This window comes from Scylla paramamosain, chromosome 13 (genome assembly GCF_035594125.1).
Source record: "Scylla paramamosain isolate STU-SP2022 chromosome 13, ASM3559412v1, whole genome shotgun sequence".
NCBI lineage: Eukaryota > Metazoa > Arthropoda > Malacostraca > Decapoda > Portunidae > Scylla > Scylla paramamosain.
Genome location: NC_087163.1, coordinates 3075026 through 3100000, shown reverse-complemented (window position 1 = coordinate 3100000; position 24975 = coordinate 3075026). Strand labels below are relative to the sequence as shown.

General features: G+C 38.9%; 3 protein-coding genes across 5 annotated transcripts in view; 1 reads left to right on the top strand and 2 right to left on the bottom strand.

Annotated features, from left to right (window-relative positions):
• LOC135106340 (thyroid receptor-interacting protein 11-like) overlaps nucleotides 1-11774 on the bottom strand; it is a 70864-nt gene extending 59090 nt beyond the window's left edge. For 2 of the 3 annotated variants that reach the window (XM_064015257.1, XM_064015258.1), the window contains exons 1-3: nucleotides 11534-11773; nucleotides 9863-9936; nucleotides 2058-2168 (exon numbers count right to left, since the gene is read on the bottom strand). In XM_064015257.1, coding sequence (XP_063871327.1) covers nucleotides 2058-2168; nucleotides 9863-9936; nucleotides 11534-11627 — 279 coding nt within the window. In that variant the 5' untranslated portion in view covers nucleotides 11628-11773. Of the gene's footprint in view, nucleotides 1-2057; nucleotides 2169-9862; nucleotides 9937-11533 lie in introns of all 3 variants that reach the window. The other variant, XM_064015256.1, reaches the window with a different exon arrangement.
• Nucleotides 11775-12225: 451 nt separating this feature from the next.
• On the top strand, nucleotides 12226-14981 carry LOC135106335 (uncharacterized). Its single transcript, XM_064015253.1, has 4 exons — nucleotides 12226-12284; nucleotides 13544-13573; nucleotides 14491-14690; nucleotides 14834-14981. The coding sequence occupies exons 2-4, from the start codon at nucleotides 13548-13550 to the stop codon at nucleotides 14896-14898; spliced, it is 291 nt and encodes a 96-aa protein (XP_063871323.1). The 5' UTR covers nucleotides 12226-12284; nucleotides 13544-13547; the 3' UTR covers nucleotides 14899-14981.
• Nucleotides 14982-17454: 2473 nt separating this feature from the next.
• Nucleotides 17455-24260, bottom strand: LOC135106334 (synaptic vesicle membrane protein VAT-1 homolog-like). The gene is made up of 11 exons (XM_064015252.1): nucleotides 24194-24260; nucleotides 23707-24014; nucleotides 22427-22556; nucleotides 22048-22152; nucleotides 21773-21883; nucleotides 21320-21462; nucleotides 20730-20833; nucleotides 19902-19957; nucleotides 19590-19682; nucleotides 19382-19486; nucleotides 17455-18803 (listed from the first exon to the last, which is right to left on the bottom strand). Exons 2-11 carry the CDS (start codon nucleotides 23928-23930, stop codon nucleotides 18564-18566), a joined length of 1311 nt encoding a protein of 436 aa, XP_063871322.1. The 5' UTR covers nucleotides 23931-24014; nucleotides 24194-24260; the 3' UTR covers nucleotides 17455-18563.
• Nucleotides 24261-24975: the final 715 nt, after the last annotated feature.

Below are 24975 nucleotides of genomic sequence, written 5' to 3'. Positions count from 1 at the left end.
AACCTCCCTTATGACTCAGGACTAATCTGATTACTGATTCCATTCCATTCATCTACCACTCTATTTGAGAACCAATTCCTTCCTATCTCTTTTTAAAATCCAACTTTTTAAGCTTGAACCCATTATTTCTTGTTCAACTGATCCTGAGAATGTTGCCTGACCCACAAGGCTACATACGATCTTCATGTTGCTATTCTATTATGTCTAAGGCACACTGCAGTCAATGGGTGGCAAGTCATCCTGTCTAACCATCAATCTGAGGTCCACTACTTCTTTTACTTCTTGTTGTCACGTTTATAGCCCTCAGTAAGTCACGCGTGGCTTTCTCTTACCTCCAAAACGTGACACTTTTTGGCATGAAATCTTGTACTTCGATCGGTAATGCAACTGACGCTTGTTACCTTCATTGCAGTGACCTTGGACAATTTTACTCGGCCAAAATGACACAACAGACAGTTAAAAAAATACTTATTCATTATTTCTTCCGGTGGTGTTTGGAAATTACACTTTGAACTTGCACTGGATCATTTTACAGAGTTCGAGAAGAAATAACAGCGAAGGATAAATCACTCTCCAATACGGTTCGGGGCAGGAAAGTTTAGAAATATATATCTTCCGACTCTATACCTGTGCTGAGCTGCATAAGTTTGATATCGCCTGGCTGTGAAAACACTGAAGCAAATATACCAGTGCTCGCCCGGCCTGCCATGCACATCAATCACAAGGTTATTACAAACGTCTTCATTTTCCGAGAAATCATGACCACCTTTTCCTGCGATGTTTTCTTACGCATATTCTGTGTGTGTGTGTGTGTGTGTGTGTGTGTGTGTGTGTGTGTGTGTGTGTGTGTGTGTGTGTGTGTGTGTGTGTGTGTGTGTGTGTGTGTGTGTGTGTGTGTGTGTGTGTGGGACCCAAATTTCGAAACGCTTTTGATCTCATGAGCACTATTTTCAAAGGCCACAAATATAAATAATCAAGTTCCCATGTGAGTGTTTTCAATATGAGGCGCAGAACCTTTGTCAAACTATCACTAGAATCATGAAAACACACTTCTAAACATTTATGAGAACTTCCACAAGTCTGCTAACGCTCTCACTATAAAGCCTCCTCTCCTCTGCTTAATATAATGGACTTGTGCAAATTTAGATTATATTTTTGAAAGGTAACACTCACAACAAAGGTGATCGAATATTAATGTTTACAGCCCTGGCAGTTTGACCTTTGTCTTATAAAGTTGTCTAGTGTTATTAACAGTGGACTCCTCAGCGTGACAAAAGTGACTTATAATGGATTACAGTTTTGAGATATGATACTCAAAATAAAAGCAACAGAATATTATTTTTTACAGCTCGTGAAGTTTAATCTCAATAACAGCGTCTAGTGTTACTCAAATCTAACAAGTGTCGTCACTAGCAGGATCCTCAGCTTAATAAAATGTATCAATAATGTATTCTAGAGTTAAAAGATCGCACTCATTGCAAAGGTGGTGATTGAATACTAAGTCTGGACAGCAGTTTGATTTTACTTTCTCAGAATCAGTAATCAGGGCAGGACATGAATACATAAGAACGTAAGAACATAAGAAATAAGGAAAGCTGCTAGAAGCCATCAGGTTTACACATGACAGCCCGTTACACGTGGCAGTCGGTTCAACCATGAAAAGTCAGATTTAAAAAGAGAGATAGGAAGTGATTCTTAAATAGAGTGGTAGATGAATGAAGTAAACTAAGTAATCAGGTTGTTACTGCTGAGTCACTAAGGAGCTCAAAAAGAAGAAAAATTAAAGATGAGGACGATAGATGGAAACAGGTAGGTGTGTTTCATACAGGGACTGCCACGTGTAGACCTGACGGCTTCTTGCAGCTTCCCTTATTTTTTTTTACGTTCTCATGTTTGTAAATTGTGTAGTGTTACTCAGATATAATAATGTGTCAATATTTTCGTCCTAGCTCTATTAGACAAAGGGAACCGAACGGGAAAGGGATAGAAAAATTATCAGTAAGAGCAAACAGTCCCGGTGACACGTCGAAACACTAGAGAGTCCTGATGTCACTTACCTCCTTGTGCTGCAGCTGCTGACGGAGGGCCGACACCTGGTGGGAGCCGTGAAGGTTGGCCACCTGCAGCCGCTCCTCCAGGTCCTCCCGCACCCGCTTCGCCTCCTCCAGCTGGCGGGACAGAAGGGATGGCGTGAGTGACAAGGGAGTGATAGGGGCGAGTGCGGGTGTGCGGGTAGGGTGAGGGTGTGCGGGTGATAGGGCGAGGAGAAGGGTGAGTAGTGACGGAGGTGGACTGGTGATGATAATGATGAGGATAATAAAGATGATAGTAATATTACCACATCTGCTGCTGCTGCTACTACTACTACTACTACTATGAAGAAGAAGAAGAAGAAGAAGAAGAAGAAGAAGAAGGAGGAGGAGGAGGAGGAGGAGGAGGAGGAGGAGGAGGAGGAGAAAAAATATGATGATGAAAAGCAACAACAACAACAACAACAACAACAACAACAACAACAACAACAGCAACAACAACGACGACAAAGAGAAATAGGAGGAGGAGGAGGAACAATCAATTATTGACCACCTGCTAACTGCTCAAAGTGTTCACATTACAACCTTTGCATGATAATAATAATAATAATAATAATAATAATAATAATAATAATAATAAAATGTCCTTTACTTTTTTTACCTCGATATTTTCCAAGATCTAATTTTCTCCACTTATTTATTTATTTTTTGTTTTACTTTGATTTACACTTACGTTCTCTCTCTCTCTCTCTCTCTCTCTCTCTCTCTCTCTCTCTCTCTCTCTCTCTCTCTCTCTCTGTTCCCTTATCAATCTATACACGCTCTCTCCCTACTCTCCTACACACACACACACACACACACACATCCGCTGACGCCCATAACAAACTTCCTCTAACTCGTATACCAACTATTCTCTCTCTCTCTCTCTCTCTCTCTCTCTCTCTCTCTAGCTATTCTTCCATGTCTCCCTATCTTGTTTACTTCCTCCCCCTCCCTCCCTCCATCCCTCCATCTTTCCTTCCTTTCTTCCATTTCCTACTTCTTGAACTTACTCTCTTCTCTTTACGTGCCCCTCCCTTCCTTCCTCTCTCCTCTCCACCAAGTGTTTCCTCCAGCTTAGAATTCCTTTATCCCTCTTCCTTCCTTTTCCTGCCTTGGTTTGTGTTCTTTCTTTACTTTTCATTCAACCTTTCTTTTTTTCCCCCTTTCCATCACTGATATCGTCTTTCTTCCTTTTTTTTTATTTTTACGTGTTATTTGTTTCTTCCTTCCTTTTCATATATCTTTCTTTCTATAATGATTTCTCTTTCCTTTTCTTCCTATCATTAAAAGCGTCCCCCCCCCTCTCTCTCTCATTAGGCTCCCTCTCTCCCTGCCTCTTTTGTAACTATCCCTCTCCCTTCCCTTCATCATCCCCCTTCCATCATTTAGACCTTCCATTTCTACCTTCTCCCTCCTCCTCCTCCTGCCTGCTTTCCCCCTTCCATCACTACGGCCGCCCCTCCCCCCTTCCTTCCCTCTCTCCCTCTCTCGTCCATCGATCACGCCTCCTTCACTGTCAGCCGCGAAGAGCACCACAAACAGGCTTACTGATAGTTCGTCCCTCGCCCCTCACACCCACAAATATTACATCAATTATTCAGGCCCCTCCCCTCCACACACACACACACACACACACACACACACACACAAAGGCTGCAGCACATGAGTTGGAAGTTTATTGTAGCTTCTTGATTCATTTTAGACTAACCTCACGTTCTTGGATTCTAAAATAAACATAGAGTAAAAAAGAAATTAACCCTTTCACTGCCAGACAAATATTTATTTTTTTTAATGCCTATAATTTTCTTTACTATTTTTGAGACTTGTAAAAACTTCTGTAGCTTAAAAAAGACAAAATTACCTTCTGTTTTCCCTCTTTTATCCCCTGTGTCTCCATGCAAACAGTTTTTACAGTGCCAGGAAGATTAAGAAAGGGAGGGCACAGCAGCAAAAGGGTTAAACAAGTCCTGTAGCCACCTCCCATAAAGTGTATTGCATCCTATTCATTTATCTTACTTCAATTAACTTCAGGTCTCTTCTTTGATGCCAGGGAAGGTCAGGAAGAAATTACACAACTCCTGCAGCCACCTCCCATTAAGTGGACATACTGCATCCTCTTGATTTATGTAACTAAACACTAGCCTCATGTCCCTTCCTTAATTCTATAGGTCAGGAAGAGATTAAATAAGTCCTTTTGCTATCACCCATAAGAAGTATTGCATCCTCTTGGCTCATCTAACTTAAGCTCATCACATTCCTTGATGAAAATGAATAAATGAATAAATGGAAGAAAAAAGGGAGGTGGAAAGAGATTACACACATTTACACATGAATTCCTAAAGCTACTAACTGAATTATATCACACAATCTTGATCCATCTAACTGTGACTCATCCCACATCCATGCCTTGATAAAAGAAAAATAAAAGAAAAATATAAATAAATAAATAAATAAATAAATAAATAAATAAATAAATAAATAAAAATAAAATAAGTAAATAAATAAATAAATAAATAAATAAATAAATAAAAAGAATCAGAAAGGAGTTACGCACATTTACACATGAACTGTACTGCACCTTCTTGACCCACCTAACGTACTCACTGGCTAACCCCTCGCCCTTTCCTTGGTGCTGAACAAGTGGCTGGAGAGAGTCAACAGAAGTCTACACAATGGTATTCCTAAAGCTACCATCCATGAAGTGAATTGCACCTTCCTGACACTCTCACTGCTGTTGTCTCCCTTTCACTGCAACAGGAGTAACAACACTATAAATAATTAATCAAATCCTTATAAGCATCAAGAAAAAAGGAGCTTAAAAAGAATAGATTTTGCAATGTATAGTTAGTTTAATGATTGCAGGTGGCTGTAGAACAAGTAAAGATGTCTAAGAGTGGTTAGTAATTAAGGGAAAGACGTATCAAATAGCAGTGAAAGGGTTAAGCATTATGAAATACTGGCATGCAAGTTTCCAGCACAGTTTCCAATGGCATCACTAAGCTACTGTACACTTAAAACTTGCCATTGCCTGCAAGTGTTTTTTTTTTTTTTTTTTTTTTTGTTAGTTAAAATCCTCTATGTTTACTTTAATAACAAGTGGGTTCATATTAGCAGCAAAGGAGTTGATTCCCTATCCTACACTCACCATGTGCTCCTTCCCTGGCTGTATGAAGGTACAAAACAGAAGCAAAAACTCCACACATAGATCTTCCCATTGCTAACACCCCCAAGGACACACACTAAGGACACTATACGCTGAACGCCTGTATTCTTAAATGCTTTGGGGTTTCATTAAGATTATTCTTCAAGGTTATAAGGATTAGTTGAGCTCTTACTGGTGCATTCATTAACTACTTGAATATCAGCAACCTCAGCAGTTTTCGGGATGGGCCAGTTTAAGTTACGTTAAGTTAGCTGATCCAGTCTATTTGAACCTAATCTAATGTAGAAACCCCCTCCCCCAAAAATAGCTTGAATCTGTTTGAGAATATTATATTATTTCATTACTTGCTTGACTTTTGTTCCTAATAGCATACACAATTCAAGGCTATCAAACATCTACATCAACCGTTAATTGTTTCTGTTTTAATGAGTACCTACTTCAGTAAAAGAATTGAATAACCTTCCATTAGTTAGTGTCGTTATTCTTTGTTACTATAATGGAAGCTCACTCACATTATCCTCATCAACTATTAATTCACCTCATTCCAATAACAGCCTAATTCACTAATAAAGATGAACATACTGACCATTACTCATCATTATCATTATTCCTTGTATCACACACACACACACACACACACACACACACACACACACACACACACACACACACACACACACACACACACATACACACACACACACACACCAGCTCAGCCATCAAGCCACCCCCGCCCTCCCTGCTCACTCTAATTGCAAGGCGTGGAGGTTTGCACAGCTCTCACCCCAGCACAGCCACAATATAGATCTGAGGGCCACAGCTCCCCTCTCTCATCCCTCTATCCTCCCAATGGGGCTTCAAGTGTCTTTCCTCCATCATCAAATTTGCTTTGCCATCCATAAACTTTTCACTCATGATTACCAAATCCATTTTTCTTTTCATCCGTCTATTAATTTATTTGCTTATTTACTGTGTATGTCTACTGAATTACAATATAAGTAATTTCAGATGAGCTCATGTTACCTTGACTCTACAATCTAAAACAGCAGCATTACACAATCAAGCCTTGAAACCATGAATGTTCCTTGCATGTGGCAACTTCATCTTCAGTCTTTTACAGTGATCAATACTTCTTCCACTGGAGATATGTGTTTCTAAATGTTGTTTAGTTAAGCAAGTGTGTGTGTATGTGTGTGTGTGTGTGTGTGTGTGTGTGTGTGTGTGTGTGTGTGTGTGTGTGTGTGTGTGTGTGTGTGTGTGTGTGTGTGTGTGTGTGTGTGTGTGTGTGTGTGTGTGTGTGTCTCATAAGATTCTACAAAATGAGTAGATGCATTTCTTTACTGAAAGTTAATTTGATCTATTTATATGCCAGGTTGATGACAATGCCCATTAAAGGGAGGCAGCCCAGATGTGTCTATGTACATACACACATTCACAAGCATTCCTGCTCATGTTTGCCCTTGAGCCTCCATGGGAGTGAGGACTGGCCCTCACCACACCACACAGGCTGGGGATCAGCTATCAGGTGCATGGCATATCTGATCATTTCTGCACCAAAGCTTGGGAGAAGAAGTGGTTCATTCCTGGTGGATCATAACAGACAACCCCCTTTTCAACACTTCATCTGATCCACCTCCTGGACCAAATAAGGGACAACCTTCCACTAAGGTTGTATCTCAAAAGTTGCAGAAAAAAATAATTAATTTAATCAACTTCAGTGAAAGCTAATATATTTTCTTCATACTTTTTTTACTGGTGCCAGCATGTATTAGCCATTCCAACCTGCAGGTGTTTACAGAATGATGCACTTGATACATGCTACACCTTGGGACCAAAATGAAGCTGTCAGTGTTTGTGTATAAAATAATGAAAGAAAAGGATAATACTGCAGTAATACAAGTTGTAAGCTCTTTGGGTATAACTGGTAAAAAAGAATGTTAACAATCAGCAGTGGATATGATCTAGGGAGAACTGATGGAAGGATGGCAGTGCACACACCACAATGACTACCAATTCCAACAACAATATCTTGTGCTGAGTGGAAAAAAATATTCAGTGTTTGCTGATGAGGAAAAACCTACATTACTGGGCCACAAGAATGGAGACAGTATGATGGCACTGTGCATGGGATGGGCAGTACCAAGTAAAACTCTGTACGAGATGCATTTGTGTATACAAAAGAGTGGTAATCAATCATCACCAGTGCCATCACAATTTTGAAAGGTTCCACATATATTTCCACCTAATGATGCTGGTACAAGCCATACATCTCTGAGCTCCTGTAACAGACTACTTCATGCCAGGTTTTCTTGGGTTTAACTCTCAAAACTCCACCAGGTGTGCTTAGGTCTCTAACTTCTTTACCCAATCACTCTCTACCATCCTCTTATCAATCATACCAACACTACATTAATTTATGTCTTCTCATCACCAAACTAAAAATGAAAACTCAAGTCTCCCTTAGTTCACTACCAGTGATGCCAGCAGGTCTACAATTCTGTGATACACATCCTTCTGTGATCCATCCTTCATCTCTGATTGCTTTGGCCTGCAATGTCATTCTCCACAGCACAGATTTTGCATGCAGCCTCACACTCTTCACACAAACAATACATAATCGCATCTTGGACCAAAGAGAGAGTCCACTAAATGTCAATAGAAGCAACAGTTATCTGAACACCCTCCATCCACTTTTGATTCTTGTCACATCAGTACTTGCATTGCATTCTTAACACACTGAATCTCCAAAAAACAGGAAAATTTCTCTACATATTCATAGCTCTAACTTGCCACTACTCAAACATCAAGTTGGGAACTGACTTAACTACTTTTGTTGGCACACTATCAAAGATCAACACAAAAAATAATTATGTACAATTCTTTCCCCTTTACCAAATACTTCTGCATTTTCTGCACAATGAAATTTGCATCAGTGGCCATACTACCTGAACAAAACCTAAAACTGTATGTCATCTAAGCTAACTGAGCCCCTTGTCAACCTTTCCATAACTCTTTTCACTACTTTCATGACCTGATATAGGCACTTTATATCCCTACAGTGTCCTCTCTACAAGGCATCACATCTTCCCTTACTACACTCCAACATAACATTCATATATGATCACATCTTTAAAAATCAAAATGCATACATGGAAACAATGAAAAGACTGGAATTGAAATGAGACTGCATGCAATATTACATTCCTATCTGAGGGGAAGTTCTTTGGACAAAACAAGTCATCTTCTGTGGGGAGTATTTTGCACAAAACAATTAAGATACAGCACCACATAAAACAGGTCACAAAATCACAAACAAATCTCAAATATTTATCTGCAGCTGCTTCCACCATCTATATGAACATAACACACCCACACCCAATACTGATTTCACCTGAGGCAAACACTCTTTACAAGTTCACCAGCCAAGGGTCACAAACAAGTGGCTGCTTCCACCATATCTAGGCCAATCCTGTCTCACTTGACCTCAACATCTAACAGTCTGTTGCCTACCCTTCCTCATACATGTAATGGCCCCTACCATCTTTGCTTTGGCACTCCTCACACACTGCTCACCTACAATATCGCTATTTTTCACAAACATTATCATCTCTCTCATACTTGTACAATCTATCCAGCAAAACGGAGACACCTTGGGAGGATTTAAAGGCCCATAAGCAACTGGCACCATGTAATCAGCAGTTCTCTCATTGGTGTGCCCACAGGAGGGTAAAAGTAAGCAGCATACAGCCTTCAGGAGTAACTGTGGGAGAGTACTTTCTCTTGTTTGAGTATCAATAGAAGCCAGCCATCTTTAGCACTCACTGACTAATAGAATATTTGCCATCAGTCCTATCTTTGACTGTGAGTGCAATGGGGAGCTCCAAAGAGTGGTGTGAGCTTCTATAGGTGTCACCCCAAAAAAATCTTGCTTGTGCTAACAGTGATGGGGTTCAACTATCCAAACTTCCAAGGAACAACAAATAAGTGCTGTAGATAAAAGAAATACAAAAATCTTCCACATGATTAGGTGATCACTTGGGATTTTGTCTCTGTGTCTTTGTGACCTGTCAGCTAAAGGATTTCCCTCTGCATCTATATGGACATGTTTTGCTCCTAAGAGTTGCTGTCAGGCTGTGAAGCCAACTCATATTTTTTTTTTTTTTTTTTTTTTTTTTTGACAGGTGCAGGAAGCAGTGCCTACATGACAGTTACCCAGCAATGCTGTTGTCTGACAGTAAACTCGAGCTATTCAACATAAATTCTCACTGTTGTGTTTAACTGACAAAAAGAGTGCTGTTGACAGCACCTTACTCTGAACTGAATGTGGGAAGTTCAACCTCACTGACTGACAGAAGTAGACTACCAACGATCATTTCCTCCTGTGTGTGTGTGTGTGTGTGTGTGTGTGTGTGTGTGTGTGTGTGTGTGTGTGTGTGTGTGTGTGTGTGTGTGTGTGTGTGTGTGTGTAAGCACTTGCTACAATACCTCTTGCCACAGGGTGTTGCTTAAAGCTTATTAACAAATATTATGCCTAAGTGATTCTCCAGCCATTTCTTCATACTTCTCAGGTTTATTATTCTCTTCAGGTAGTGCCATTAGTTGAAGGGAAAGACAACACATGCCTCACCTCATGCTTCTGGAGCTGACACAAAGAATCCAACTCCTGGATGCGTTCACGGGAAACAATTACTTGACCGCCATCTGTAAGAAGGGAAATGCTTAGTCTGGCACCTTTCCAGCAGCACCTAACAGTCATCAACACACTGTGGCTATGAATAAAATTCATGGTCCAAAACTGTGGTCACTGTAACTTATATAAAAACAATCTGTGATCAATATGAACAATGTATTGCACCAAACTTTCTGGAAACAAATCAATGGAAATTTATTAGAAAATTGAAAAATAACAAAAAAGAGATGGAACAAACGGAAAACATGATCCTTAATTATTAGATTTAGACATAAAATAGACTATTGCAAATAATTACTTCATTAGTCAGAAGAGGAAGCTGAGAAGGAAAATAAACTAATATGAAAAACTAAATACAGACTGCATACAGAAAGACTATGATAAGAAAATATCACCTGCCACAGGATCAAAGAAACTTGTGACTAAAATATCAAGAAATTATCCATGTAACTACTTGAATAGGACCCTAATATTTTTAACATGTATTTTTTTTCAGCACCACAGTTGCAAATCAAATAAACCATTCATTATTACTACTATTTCTACACCCCAGGAGTCCAGGCACAGCACAGATGGCCAGAAACATCCATAGATAGATAAGCTAATGGATGGATTAATAAATAAATACAGAGATATGGATATATAGATGTGTGTGTGTGTGTGTGTGTGTGTGTGTGTGTGTGTGTGTGTGTGTGTGTGTGTGTGTGTGTGTGTGTGTGTGTGTGTGTGTGTGTGTGTGTGTGTGTGTGTGTAAGCCTTTTGAAATCACAAACACAAATGAAACAGTGTATTTTTGACTAGGACTAGGATGTGACTAGGCAAGTGTCAAGTGTAGCTAAGATTATAGTAAGCATGGCAGTGCATGTGACAGATCCACACCACTTTACCTGAGTCTATCCCTCTTAGTTAAGGCCACAGCACAGACAAGAAAAGTAATAGTACTCCTCTGCCTATTTTACTATCATTACTTTTACCAGGAACACACACACACACACACACACACACACACACAAAGTAGTAATAGTACATAAAAATAAATAAATAACAAATGAATAAATAAAATAAATAAATAATAATGATAATAATAACAATACCCCTATTAGACCATGGATAGAAACACCAAGAAATTAATCTCAAGACAGGACAACTTTTAGTCATGAGAGGCCTCCGCTGTGCTGGCTGATCGAGAATAGGACCATTTTAGCTATCAGAATAATTTGTCAGGTCTCAGGGTAATTTGGGGGCATGTGTACTCTCAGTCACTACACACACACACACACACACACACACACACACACACACACACACATTAGACTAAAGAGTTAAAGTTATGATGATGTTAATAATGGTGTCAAAGAGGAGGAGGAGGAGGAGGAGGAGGAGGAGGAGGAAAGGGCAAAATGATCCTAAATCAAATCCTGCCAACTATAACTTGATGAATACGGGAGGTCAATGATCACTGTCCCCAAAGTGGGGTGTGTCACATAAGGGTCATTCAAGGTCTCAGACACACATGACCAGCCCCGTGCCCCGCCCCTCCCCAGGCCGCGCCCCCAGCAGCCTGACGGGGCGTGGCCCAAAACACCTAGTGAGGAGGCAGTCAGTCACCTTCCACGTCCTCCAGACCTTCCGACAACACCTCATTGGTGAAGGAGGTCAGCTGGCCCTTGATGTCATTCAAGGACACACCGAACCAAGACATTGCTCTCCTTGCTCTTTTCAGGACCTTTCGGAGGACACTACATCGCAGGAACCTTCATCTTGGTTACGGAAACACAAAGGCGAAACGTGACGAAACAAACAAATAAACTTCTGCCAACTGGGCAATGTTTTGATGGCTCCACTTCGGGACAACACCTTTCTAATCTCTAATAAATATACAGAAATATAGATACTTCTCTCGAATATTTTTTATATAACTACTCAAAAATAATTCAAATTACATAAAAATATGTTAATAACTTTTTATGAAGATACTATCATTGAAAAATATATATACCTCTTCCAAAATTTAGGTTCACATTCAAGGAACTAGAGTTCAAGAAGCATTATCTAAGACAAGAAACTTATTTTATTCTAATTACATTGCACAATAGTGCTAAGTTTACATAACAACAAATTGAGAGCCAGAAATATAGATTAAATAATTGAAACTTTCACAAATTCTTCTCTTATTACAAAACAAGTTTTTTTTCCTTAAAATATTAAACTAAAAATTCAATTATGCTTTTTCACTCTTAAAGATTCACGTTTTATCCGAGGTAAAGCAATATTAACTTTGCAAAGGTGTATTTAAAGATCCCTCTGCCGGCCTGCCGAACAACTACCAACCAGCCGGGGAAGCAGAGCAGACTGCAAGGTAAATAAGGGCTAAATTGTGTTGATTATCCTTATTATACACTATAACTTTAATATAAAGATGCTACAAGTGCTAGTTAACTCATTGGTTGTGGAAAGAATGTTAATACCAAGGATTTTCGGCGACAAGAAAGGATAACAGTTGTCAAGTATTCAGCAGACGATCAGCTGACTGATCCACTGGTGCTTATTACATCAAGTATTGCCTGTGCTTGGGCCTCCTGCCATGACCTGCTGATAGTAATGATGAACCGATAACCTGATCAAAGCGTGGACAAATTTACTACAACGACCTACCCTTACCTAACCAACCTTACTATCGATTGCAATCCAACCTGCCTCACCAAACTTAACTTTAACCTAACCCTTACTAAACTTGACTCTAATTAACTTAACGGTAAATTTGCAGTTTCATCCAATATCCCCAATCTCTACCCACGCCACCCCCCAACCCCTCCAGCAAGCTTGGAGGCCTGTGGGGAACCGGGGGTGTTGGGGGAGGGGGAGCACATACGAGTGATATATAGACTTTGAAAATGTAGGGAAATTTCCTTAGAAGCCAAGGAAATTTCCTAAATGTAGTAAACCAAAAACCTATTATAACCAGGGGGCTGTGTCCCCCTTGAACCCCCACCATTAGTATATTCGAACACAATCAGAAAGCTAACCTAACCTAACCTTACCTTACCTTACCTAACTACCTAACCTTACCTATCCTAACCTTACCTAACCTCACCTAACCCATCCTAACCTTACCTATCCTAACCTTACCTATCCTAACCTTACCTATCCTAACCTAACCTAACCTTACTTAACCTAACCTAAACTAACCTTTGAAATCTTTGAAATTCCATCCCGACCTTATTATTCGTTTGTGACAAGGTAATATGGGGTTAGAAATGCTCCTAGCAGTGTGATCTAGACCGTGAGACACTTCATACTTACGTGCGGTTTATTGGGGGGAAACTGCAATTATACCAACTTAACATTACTCCAATAAATTTAATCCTGATCACCTTAGGTAACCTTCATGAACTTGATCCATCCTAACTTTGCCAAATCATAAGAACACCCTTATCAAAATTAATTGTACAGAGAGAGAGAGAGAGAGAGAGAGAGAGAGAGAAACCTGCTTCCTATTGATTTGTCCCTGCCATCCTGTGTTTTCTTGTTTAGTGGAGCTCAATATTAAGACAAGGTGAGTTACTGCTTGGTGTGTTGGTGGTAATAAACATGGACTTGCTTTTTTCACGCTGCCAGGATAATGGCTGACAAAGCTGCTGCCAAGAGGTGAGAACAGTAGTGCCTGTAGCCTAACAGTTGCAAGCTTTTATTTCTTTCAGATTCCTTTGCCACTCCTTTGTATTATGTAACTTACAACAGATTGGGAGACATGGTATACAGCAGGCATTTTGTAATCAGTGTTATATGGATCACTTGGCTTTAGGATTTTCTGTACCTCCTTTATGTACTGTGAGTCAGATGTGGAGATCATCTTGTGTAATGTATTGGCTGGAAGATAAGGCTTGTTAAAAGAAAACTATCTTCCATTCTGTGCTGGCCCATTACTAAATGAGAGGGTAAGTGCCTGAGGCAGCATGGCTGACACTATACAGTCAGGGATCTGGTGTGATCTGCATTGACCACTAGTCTGCTGAACACCAAAAATGTCACAGTAACATTCAGCATTGAAAAAAACAAATTATGTGACTTGCAAAAAGAAAAATTCTAAATCTCTTTACACCCTGTCATTACTGAAATTCTGGTGATAATGTTAATGTAAACAATCCTCCAAGCTGCTCCAGTCAGAGGCAGAGTCAGGTTAACTTAGTAAACTTACAATTTCTGTAAAGCTGTTCTGCGTTGTTTTGAATCCTTGGCAGGAAAACAAAGGTATTGCAATAACACTGTAAATAAGCTAAATGTTGTAATATATATATATATATATATATATATATATATATATATAATTGTTCTGTGATAAGTTTTCAGTTTCATTAAATAAAATAATTCAATTACTGTTAAAATGTTGCTGTATGTAATTTTGTATTTGATTCCATTATATTGTACTTGGAAATATATTTAGTACATTTCAGGTAATTTATTTGTGCATAACTGCCAGAAAACTATATCCAAAGGTCATTTCTGATGTTCTTATGCACATAGAGTTGTCCATCACGCACTTCATGACCTGCATCTCCTCACAGTTCAAACCCTCTTGAGGACCTGGTGACCCGCCTGAAGCCTGACAAGATGAGTGGCCGCATGATGAAGTATCCGTATACTTTCACTGGCAAAATTGCCCAGTTCCCTTGGGGATACTACACAAAGAATGTTTGGCTCTTCAAGTACTATGGGTTTGGAGTTGCAGCTTGTATCCCCATTTTCATGTGGATCCAGAAGATGTGTAAGTTGTTTTGCTGTTTATTTAATAAGGATTGCATGTATTTGCTTTCATATTTCTCTGCCATTGAAGGTTTTGAATGTCATTCAATTAAATTTAATGATAATTATCCTGGAATAGTGTGGTACAGTAAATATTTTTTTCAGCAAATTCTCCCGAGAACGTAGCCAAATTTGAGGCTAAGAAAAAAGCTGAAGCTGAACACCATTAGTAGGGGAATCACGGCTTGGTGACCTGGTCGGACATCACCATGTTCATTCTTGTACATTACGTGAAATTAAACCTTAGTTTGTACACCATGTTTAATTTCCACAGCCTTCACAGAATTGTGTGCTCAAATATTTAGCAAATTAGTATCTGTAGGTCCAATGATATTACAAAGTCCAGAATATCCCTGAAAAGTTAACACGAATCAAGCAAGTTTGACTAACCATTGTAGTGATCTGTATTTATTTCATCGAGTCTAATGAAATAGATTAATAAAAATTTGTGCACACTTTGCTTGGCTCTTCAGTGTTGATGTGGAGACGTATCAAATAATCCGATGTGTTGCACAAGAGCTGGAAGTCAGAGATGACTGGACAGAAAGAATCTTTTCCAAACCTAATGGTGTACCATTTATTGGCAGTACATTATGAATACAAGCACAGCAGTGAGTATGGAACATGCACTAGTCCAAGAGAACTTTTAGCCATACATCATTTAACAAAATAGTAAATTATAATTTCAAGTCATGTGTAACTAACCACATGCCCCCCCAAAAAATGAAATAAAAATTAATAATAAAAAAAAATAAATAAATAAAAATAAATAAATAAATAATAATAATAATAATAATAATAATAATAATAATAATAATATGACAAACCCTAAACTGCAGACCCAGCTTTGCATTTTACAGTGCAGAGAAGAGTATAGAGCACAAGTCAAACTGATGGTGGAGCAATAACAGCAGTGAGAGGTGGTTAGAAGTTAACACTACTGCCCTCCAATGTAAGAATTTCTTTGTATAAAACCTATTTCAAAACCAAGTGATCACAGTATATCAGTGACTACTCTTGTTCACATCACTACGTGCTGAAACCTGCCAAAACTGCACCCACAAAAATATACATTCTGAGTTGTTCAATACATGTAATGTGGAAGGAGTATGCTACAATCCTATAAAATTAAAAACTTTTATATACTCTTCATATTAGATCTGTTATATAAATGCTACTGTGTTACTACAATTGACCTGTAATTTCATTAATTTATATAGAAAAATGTTAGTGTTCCCTATTGAGTAAACACTCCTTAAAGGATTATCATATCAAAATAGAACTATAATCATAAAATACTCTTCACTTTCAATATGCAGGATCTTTAGAGAATATAATCTATTTAAAGCTATGCAGGTCTTTAAAATGGAAACTATCACAGGTGAGCCACCACAATGGCTGGACCACTGAGGCTGCCTCAAAGCAAATAAAGAGAATCAACAGACTCTAATCTTTCAACTTTAAACATCCACTGGGAAACACAAGCTCTTGCACTGCCAAGAGAACCTCACCAGCACCAGACAGGACAACCACTGCCTACACAATTTTTTTTTTTTTTTTTTTTTGTCTATCAACACAATTTCTACACATTATACAAACATGTTCCTTGTGACTGGTTCACCACAACACAATTATGCTACAGACTACTTGAGTACTTACAGAGCCACATACATATTTTTATACAAGGCCTTGTTTAACATATCTATATATTTTCAAGTCTTTACACATAGACGTGTGCAAGCATACAAGCACACACATTATGTTCAAGGCAAAGACCCTTATAGTCTGTGGACAACATGCAGAGGATGCCAACTGCAGACCATATACCATATGGCTTTTACATATGTAAATCTGAAATAATGTAGTAAATTCATACATTTTCGTTTGCAAAAGAAAATGAATAGCTTCAAAAGAATGCACGCACTTGCTGGACAAATATAATTAATGCCAGCTACACAAGTATAATTAATACCAATAGTGTATATATGAAAACATCCTTCTATTGACTTTTGTTACTTTAAAGTACAGCCTCTACAACAGGCGCAAATGAATCTTAATCTTTATCCACAAGCTATTCTTCCTTTTCTTAGCATACAACAGTATCCAGAACAATTTTTGTTGCCCTCCTGAAACAACTGGCGAGTCTGTAGACATAGACACTGAGATGTTTGAGCCATCTTCAGGAGATCCTTCAGAGATATATATACCTGTCCCCAAGTCTGGAGAAGTTTCTCACTCCTGCTGAGGCAAAGGCCAAGGTGGCAGCTTAAAGCACAAGAATCTTGTGTCATCACAGATGCTCTCAAGAGATATCACTCCTATCCTGAGCAACTTTGTAAACACGAATCTCCCCAAGGTATTCTACTCCACTTTAAAACTGACTGATAAATTTTCATATAATAAAAGATTATTTGGAAGAATAAATCATGGAGCTTGTTCCCTTCTTAGTAGCCAGAGTAACAAAAGAAAGCTGATGGGAGGAGTCTTTTCTGGTAGCCTGCAGATCTTGATAAACCTCATGATTTCAAATCCCTTTCATATGCATATAGTACAGGGTCTCTTCATAGAATTCCCCATTACAATACATATGGTTGTGTATTACCATTTTGTCACATGAACACCCCAAAGACTGAAGTGAAATTTGTGGGAGCAAAGCCTGCCTTCCATAATGGGAAGATGCTGGTATAGCAAAGTTGACACCCATGTATTAAAGACCAAACACCAACACCAATAATGTGGTATACTCAACACTGATAAGGTCTCCTTACAATTCAATTTGCAATCCAGACAACTTGTTCCCACAACCAGGATTTCTTTGGTTATAAGCCTATAATGCAATACTCAGACTGGAGCAATATTGTTTACAGTGAACTCCCACATGGTCTACAATGAGTATCTGAATCATAAAGTCACCCACTAACCTCAGATTCAAGCAATATAACAAAAAATTACAAATAATGAATAAGTTTCCAATTGCAGATATGCATGTTACCTCCATACATTCAATTGTAGCACAGTGCATTTTTCATCACTAAGTAGTTGCTGCAAAACACACTAATCCAGCTTGTAGAAAACAGCATTACAAGTTGCAGAGATCACTTAGTGGCAACCTTCTGTCTAATCCTATGTGGTTCAAGTTATGCACTATACACTTATGCAATAGAGTAGCCTTTGTTACTGAATCAGTTTAAAGGCATAAGTATACAACTACTTGCATGTATATGGTCCTATAGCCTTCTAAAGTGCATGCAATGTGCTTTCATAGGCTAGAGCACTCATTATGAATATTTGGAAGTTTTAATTATCTGGACATTTAGAAACCTTACATGATTGGAAGGCCTAAGCTCTATGTTGCAGGCAATCAGGAGTTTGCTGTACATTACTTATGTGCTAGATTTTACAGGAGTACTAAAAAACTTGAACAACCCATGTGTATCAGCAGTATATAATGTTCAGTAAAGACTATAAGCGTAATGTGTGGATATGTATGACCACACTGGACTGTGTCCTGTAGGTGACAGTAAATAAAAAACATTATACACCATCATGCTTCCCCAAATCCACATTAGACCCTAAGCAAAAACCCCAAACATTGCATCAAGAAATAAATGAATACCAAGCAAAGTCTCAATAAACTGGTTGTATTTCCATGCAAGCTTTCCAAGGTCCTTTCTTTGCATAACATCTGCATAAAGATGCTTATATTGCTGAGTAACATTTTCTTTTGTTATAATATTTCTGTAGTATTGTTGATGGAGCTTAATTTTAGTTCATGGTCAATACCAATTGCCTCCAGGTTGGAATTTCATCAACTTACCTTTACTTTCATAATCATTTACTTTTTAGCATCTTTCACCTCTTCTTCCTTATCAGTTTTTGCATCTTCCTTTGAATCCTTTTCCTTTGAATCCTTGGAGTCTTTTTCTTTGTCTTTTTCATTTTCCTTGTCTTCCTTCTTTTCTTCCTTTTTTGTTTTGGCAGGGGTGGTGGGGCGGGGTCTGGGCTCCATTGAGAGATCCAGCAGAAGCTTGCCAACATTCTTCCTATCATGCATCTTTGTCATGGCATCAGTCACCTGAGTAGTAATTGAAAGATAAAATTACTTTTCTACTTCCAGAATATTGTGCACAATAAGCTATTCTTGCTCCTTATTCTAGGAAAGACTAACAAAACATTCTTAAAGGTGAAGGATTCCATTACATGAAACCAAGGGCCTTCTTAACTACCTAATCCAACCACTCCACTCCATATACTACTTTCACTGCTTTCCATTCATTTGTCATAGACTCCATATCCTTGGATGCATCATACAAGTTTCTCTCTTCCATGTGCATCTTATTAAATTCTCATGCTAAAGACCTGATATATGGTACACAATCTTTCAAACACTCATGTCACCCTCTCTTGTACCCATGGGCATCAATTTGCTTTTCACAACTCTGCATTCCTTAGCTGCTCAATAGGCATCCCCCCAGTTACTCTAAATGTGTGTAAACATTCTACTGTTCCATTTATTGCTCCATTTTAATTTAATGAAGAAGAATTAAGACAAGAACTAAAGATCACTCACAGTATAACCTATAAACAAGGCAAAAGCTGATGACCTTTCCAAAGAAATTCAATCATTTGAGACAAACCAGTGCATCTACTCACATCCTCAAGGGCATATGTGGAGTCAATGTGGGCCTTCACAACTCCACTCTGCCATAACTTGTACACAGTCTCCACCACATTCCTCACCTTTTCATGACCACCAGGCTGGTAGAGAGAATCAGTTAGCCACAGTTACAGCAACAAACCATGACACCTACAATACTTGAACATGACCAACATCACAATTAGAGTAAATCAGCATTTTAACCTGATGGTGAAGGAGGCGGCGCAGGTTGAAGCCAATGATGCCCCTGTTGTCCTCATACAGTCGCAAGGGAGACACTTTGTCCACCTGCCACCACTGGAAACACAACATTGATTGCAGACTTCTGATGTTTAGCATGCCATACCACTTAGCCACATGAAGTAACTCACACTAATTTGACATCTATTTGATCCAACAGCTCAATATAGCAAAACTTATTGCAAGTTCTTAGGTCAGTGTTCACCTTATACTAAAACATAATATTTTCACAACTACGTAATTTTGCACTGTACCCTGAAATTATAATCAACTTACCGATTTCACAACACTTAAGATGCTCTTTGTCTCTCCTGTCACAATGCTTGATGAACCTGTAATTAATGCATCTGTGAGTGCATTATAATTTTTTCAAACCATTTAAGACTAAGTAGTGTTTCTGGACAAATTTAGTTCCTTGCTTGGCACCAAAAATCCTAGATTCATTTAATTTGAAGGAAAACTTTTTCCTGCATTAATAGATCATCTTGCAGTGCTGAAAATTCATATAGTGGAATGTCAATTTAATGCAAATCAATTTAGAATGCATCTGTGAATGCATTATAATTTTTTCAAACCACTTAAGATTAAGTAGCGTTTCTGGACAAATTTAGTTCCTTGCTTGGCACCAAAAATCCTAGATTCATTTAATCTGAAGGAAAACTTTTTCCTGCATTAAAAGATCATCTTACAGTGCTGAAAATTCATATAGTAGAATGTCAATTTAATGCAAGTCAATTTAGAATAATCAATTTAAAACACAAACTAAAGGAAAGACCCAAAAAATTATTTAATATGAATAATTTTGATTTTCAGTGAACTGAAACTGGTGCGCATTGTTTTCCCATCACAAGAACTTTTCCATTAAAACAATATTTCAGTTTAGTGTAAATCCAATTTAAAAAGAACTCTTGTGTGCTGTACATGCACACTTGAGGGAATGCATTTAGCATTCCCTCAAGGGGGTTATTCACAAAGCAGTTCACTTGCTTCATAACTGCTCATTTCAGCCCTCACTACAAACAAAACTTTTTTTCATAATGTCCACTACAGCCAATTGCTTGTTACTACATGAAGGCAGAACAGAACTGAATTAAAGAACATTACCAAAAAGGATATAGCGCCCAAGAGGCTTGAGAAGTGTGTAGCCCCGGTTGCATTCCTCTCCACCCTGTGAATCCAGCACCACATCCACCCCTTCTGGGCACACTCTAGAAATGGATGATCAAATTAAATAGTCCAATCAAATATAGTACACACATGATTTGTAAATATTTATTCAGGTGTCATCAATATGACAGAAATCTGATCTCTAATTGCATATGAAATAAGCACACGTATGCAGAGTTGAATGATACATCTGGTCACAATGTTGGTTTATTGAGCTTCTTGGGAGGCAAGATGTATGGGCTGTAAAAAGAGTTCAAAGTTCACTATCCAGGAAGAAGATGCCTTTGCACTTAGCATATTCCTAACTAACCAAATCCCAGTCAGAACCCCTTGGAGAGGTTGGCAAACAATTATGCATTTTCATGTCTGATGTTGCTCCAAAAATTGAAATGCCAGTGCAGCATTTTTGCTGCACAGTGTATCTGAAAATCTCACCATGAAGAGTACGTTTCCTATTTCTTAAATGATCCCCCCAAAAAATAAATACAAACAAATAAATAAATACATTAATAAATAACATAACTTACTTTCGGACTTCAGCATGGACATCACTGGAGCGATCAATTATATGAGTGACGGAGGACTTGAGGTCTTCATGTTTGTTCTTGGATGCAATGCCCACCACAGTGACTCCTCCAATATCCTGAAGCAGTGCACATACTGCCTGGCCCTGTATGCAAATAGGAATGTTAGAAAAATGCATATTCAGTACACCAAAATGAAGTAATTGAAATGTTACTTTTTGAACTATCCACACTGATGCCTTTTAACAAATATTATTAACTTACAGGTTATGCAAGTGAATTACCAGGATATTTTTGTACGTTAATTCCTATGTATTAACAAAGACAAATACAATGATGAAATAATTTGTTACACAATGTGGTTCCTTAGTACAAAATATAGTCCTGCAACAGCATAATTATTTACCATCACATGTAAATTCAAACACAGCAAGGCAACTCATTCCTAGCACTCACCACAGCACCTCCAGCTGAGTGCAGCAAGACTGTATGATTTGAGGTGATGTTGGCCAGGTCATGGACCAGCAAGTAAGCAACAGTGTAGCTCAGGGTCACAGCAGCTGCCTCCTGTACAAAACAAGCATAACAGAATATTAGAAAAGACATTGCATTTTTCTTATGACTGAATTTTATTACAGTATGCATGCATGACAAATATTGTAATTTATAATGGGAACAAGGACTGAAGAAGTGGTCCAGTAAAGACCATTACAGCCCCACACCAGTCTCACCTGTAGGGGCATTGCCTCAGGCACTGGATAAACATACTTAGCAGGCACTGGCACCAGCTCAGCCCAGGCACGATGGTCAGGCAGAGCCACCACTCTGTCCCCAACCTAATGTACATCAAATGATAATGTTTTTGAATACTTTGTTAATAAGAAATACTGGATAAAGGCAACCATCACTCCTTCCTGACTCTAGAGGATAGTGTGACTTGTATGCAAGTAAAACAAACATTCCACGATTTAACCACAAAACTGAAAATTGAACTATCCATACATGCACTGAGCCCTTCTAAACTTATTCCTCATGTGACAATTCATACCAGAGAGCAATTTTAATTTTAATTTTGAAATTCACACAGAATACACTTAAGTAGATATGTACCTTTACATTCTCCACATCATCTGCCACAGCAGCCACCACACCAGCACACTCAAACCCCAGGATGAATGGGGTCTTTGGAGGTGCTTCCGTCACTCCTTGACGCACCATCACATCCTGGAAGCTCACGCCACTGTTGGCAAGGCAAAATCCCCTTGAAATTATCACGTCTTAGAATATTAATGATTTAAGCACAACATTTACATTTATACCGAACAATTTTTTACTGGAGCACAAAATATCCGAAAGATGAAATGCAAAATAAATCTCAAGAAATGGTTGAAAGCCAATTAGTAGAAATACTACGATAAATCTGTGAATCACAAGGTCACTATCTTGAAGATACGAGGACTAGATACTAGGACTGATAATGGCACAAAACAATGAGGTCTCACTCTGTTCACATACCAATAGAATGCATGCCACTGAAATCAGAGAATAGCTGATATGATAGACATTACCAACCACATCCAGGTGCCCAAGGACCAACATACCAAAAGTCTGGCTTGGTTTGCCATAGTGTAATGTTTTACCAAAGGGGCAAAAAGATCTCAATTATTCTATCTAGCATACACAATATTCCACACCATTCCTGTTAACTAGCAGAGCTACTGCATCCAAGTAGGATAAAGTAAAAATTAGCTTGCATAGTAGGCAAGGAACTTTGTCTTTTTGTCACTTTTTTATGACAACTTGATCAATAATAAGCATCATTACGGCATATGAAATGCTTGAAAAGTAGTTTGCTGTTGATAAAAGCACCAAAATACACCGTCTTACTCGCATCAAAGCAGCAGAATCCACTGCGCTAAAAGAACAGCATCTTCTAATGGGTGGACAGAAGAGTTTATTTCCATATTTTACCACATCTACAGAAAGATATCAAACAATGAAACAAGTAAAACTACAAGTAAACAGGAAAGCCCGGCCTGTCACGGGCATTTAAATAGCAGGCACCAGTGCATGACATCACTGTCAGACACATCAATCGATTCCACTCCTCACTAAACCTGATGGATCGCCAACAGTTATAACAGAAAAGTAACAGTAAGTCACTTTAATGCGTTTCCAACTTATGTATCAATATGAAAACCCACACATATGGAATTGAGCTCAAAATCAATAACAAACAAGTACATTGCAAACAATACAACCAACTGTCATTTAAGTGGCAGGGGGAATGATTGTTTGCAGACAGACGTAAAATGTTGAACTGACACAAGGTTAACGGGCAGACAGACATACAAACATACAGACGGACGTGCAGTCGGGGCGGGACTCACCACAGCTGGACGCGGATCAGCACCTCCCCATCAGCCAGGGCGGGTTCAGGACGTCGCACAATTTTAACCGATTTCAATCCACCGAAGCCATTCAGAATCACCGCTCTCATCTCCTTCGGTGCCTCTGCTTCCCCAGCCTTACTGTCCTGCTGCCCTGCTTCTTGCGCCGGCTTGGCTTCAGCTGCAGCCTCGCCCTTGGTCTCTGCGTTTGGCTGCGTGTCCATCGTGCTTGCTGGCTGAGGAGGTACTGACGGGTCGGCGGCTCGGAGGGGCCAACAACGGTATGGTTGGCCTGGCGGTGGTTTGAGCTGAAGTGGTGGTTAAGGAATGTGCGGTGGTAATGAGTGCTTGTAATGCTTCTAGCGATAAAAAGGGTGTGCGGTCTATACAGTTATCATTTGTTATTAGAAATTATATTACTGGAAGCAGTGATGGTGATATATAATAGTGAAGTTAAGAGATAGAGATGGTGGCAGTGAAAACTGACAGGGGTGTGGTAGTGAGGTGGAGACGGCGCGGCCCAACAGGTGGCAGGTGACAGGCGCGGCGACGCGTCTCCTGCTCCTCGCCCACTCCCGGACTTCCGCTTCGCTCCTCATACAATTATTGATCATAGCATGCTAGAATCAAATAGAACACGTTTGAATTATAAGTGGATGGTTCACATACTGTAAGTTTTTATATACTCACCTCTTGAAAAGTTATTTTTTGCACAAAAATTTGTCTGTACATTACTTTAATGCAGCGTTCTGACGCAGTTACAGCAGTAGGGCGCTTGTGTTGAAATTTTCCAGCGCCGACGCTGTCTCTCATTCATGCTGTGCCTCCATTCATCTACCCAGTATACTTTACAACCTTATCTTATGTGCTGTATGTAACGATGGTTGATCCCGTGTTAGCAGTAGCTACACACACACACACACACACAGTCCCTCTCAAGCGAACTAGACTTATTGGTCCCCGACTCTCAATCCAAATATGTTATTTTGGGAATAAATTAGAGGACAGAAAGTAGGCCAGTGCACTTACGTGCGCGCGCGAGTGGGGATGAAATGTCCTAGAGTTCGCAAAGTTAAATGTCCGTCCTTTACCATCATTATTGTTATTATTATTATTGTTGTTATTATTATTATTATTATTATTATTATTATTATTATTATTATTCCTACCATCATCATCATCATCACTTACTATTTTCTTACATATAGTAAAGCCTAGGACAGTAAACAGTCCTATAGCCTATTATATTTGCTGGTCATTATAACTGGA

What these genes read in the sequence shown, in the direction of transcription:
- LOC135106335 (XM_064015253.1), top strand. Translation starts at nt 13,548, where the DNA reads ATGGCTGACAAAGCTGCTGCCAAGAG. An exon ending in GACAAAGCTGCTGCCAAGAG is followed by an intron (nt 13,574 to 14,490) that starts GTGAGAACAGTA and finishes ATCTCCTCACAG; the next exon opens with TTCAAACCCTCTTGAGGACC. An exon ending in CATGTGGATCCAGAAGATGT is followed by an intron (nt 14,691 to 14,833) that starts GTAAGTTGTTTT and finishes TATTTTTTTCAG; the next exon opens with CAAATTCTCCCGAGAACGTA.
- LOC135106334 (XM_064015252.1), bottom strand. Translation starts at nt 23,930, where the DNA reads ATGGACACGCAGCCAAACGCAGAGACCAAGGGCGAGGCTGCAGCTGAA. An exon ending in GTCCATGCTGAAGTCCGAAA is followed by an intron (nt 20,834 to 21,319) that starts GTAAGTTATGTT and finishes ATCCATTTCTAG; the next exon opens with AGTGTGCCCAGAAGGGGTGG. An exon ending in GCCGCCTCCTTCACCATCAG is followed by an intron (nt 19,487 to 19,589) that starts GTTAAAATGCTG and finishes TCTCTCTACCAG; the next exon opens with CCTGGTGGTCATGAAAAGGT.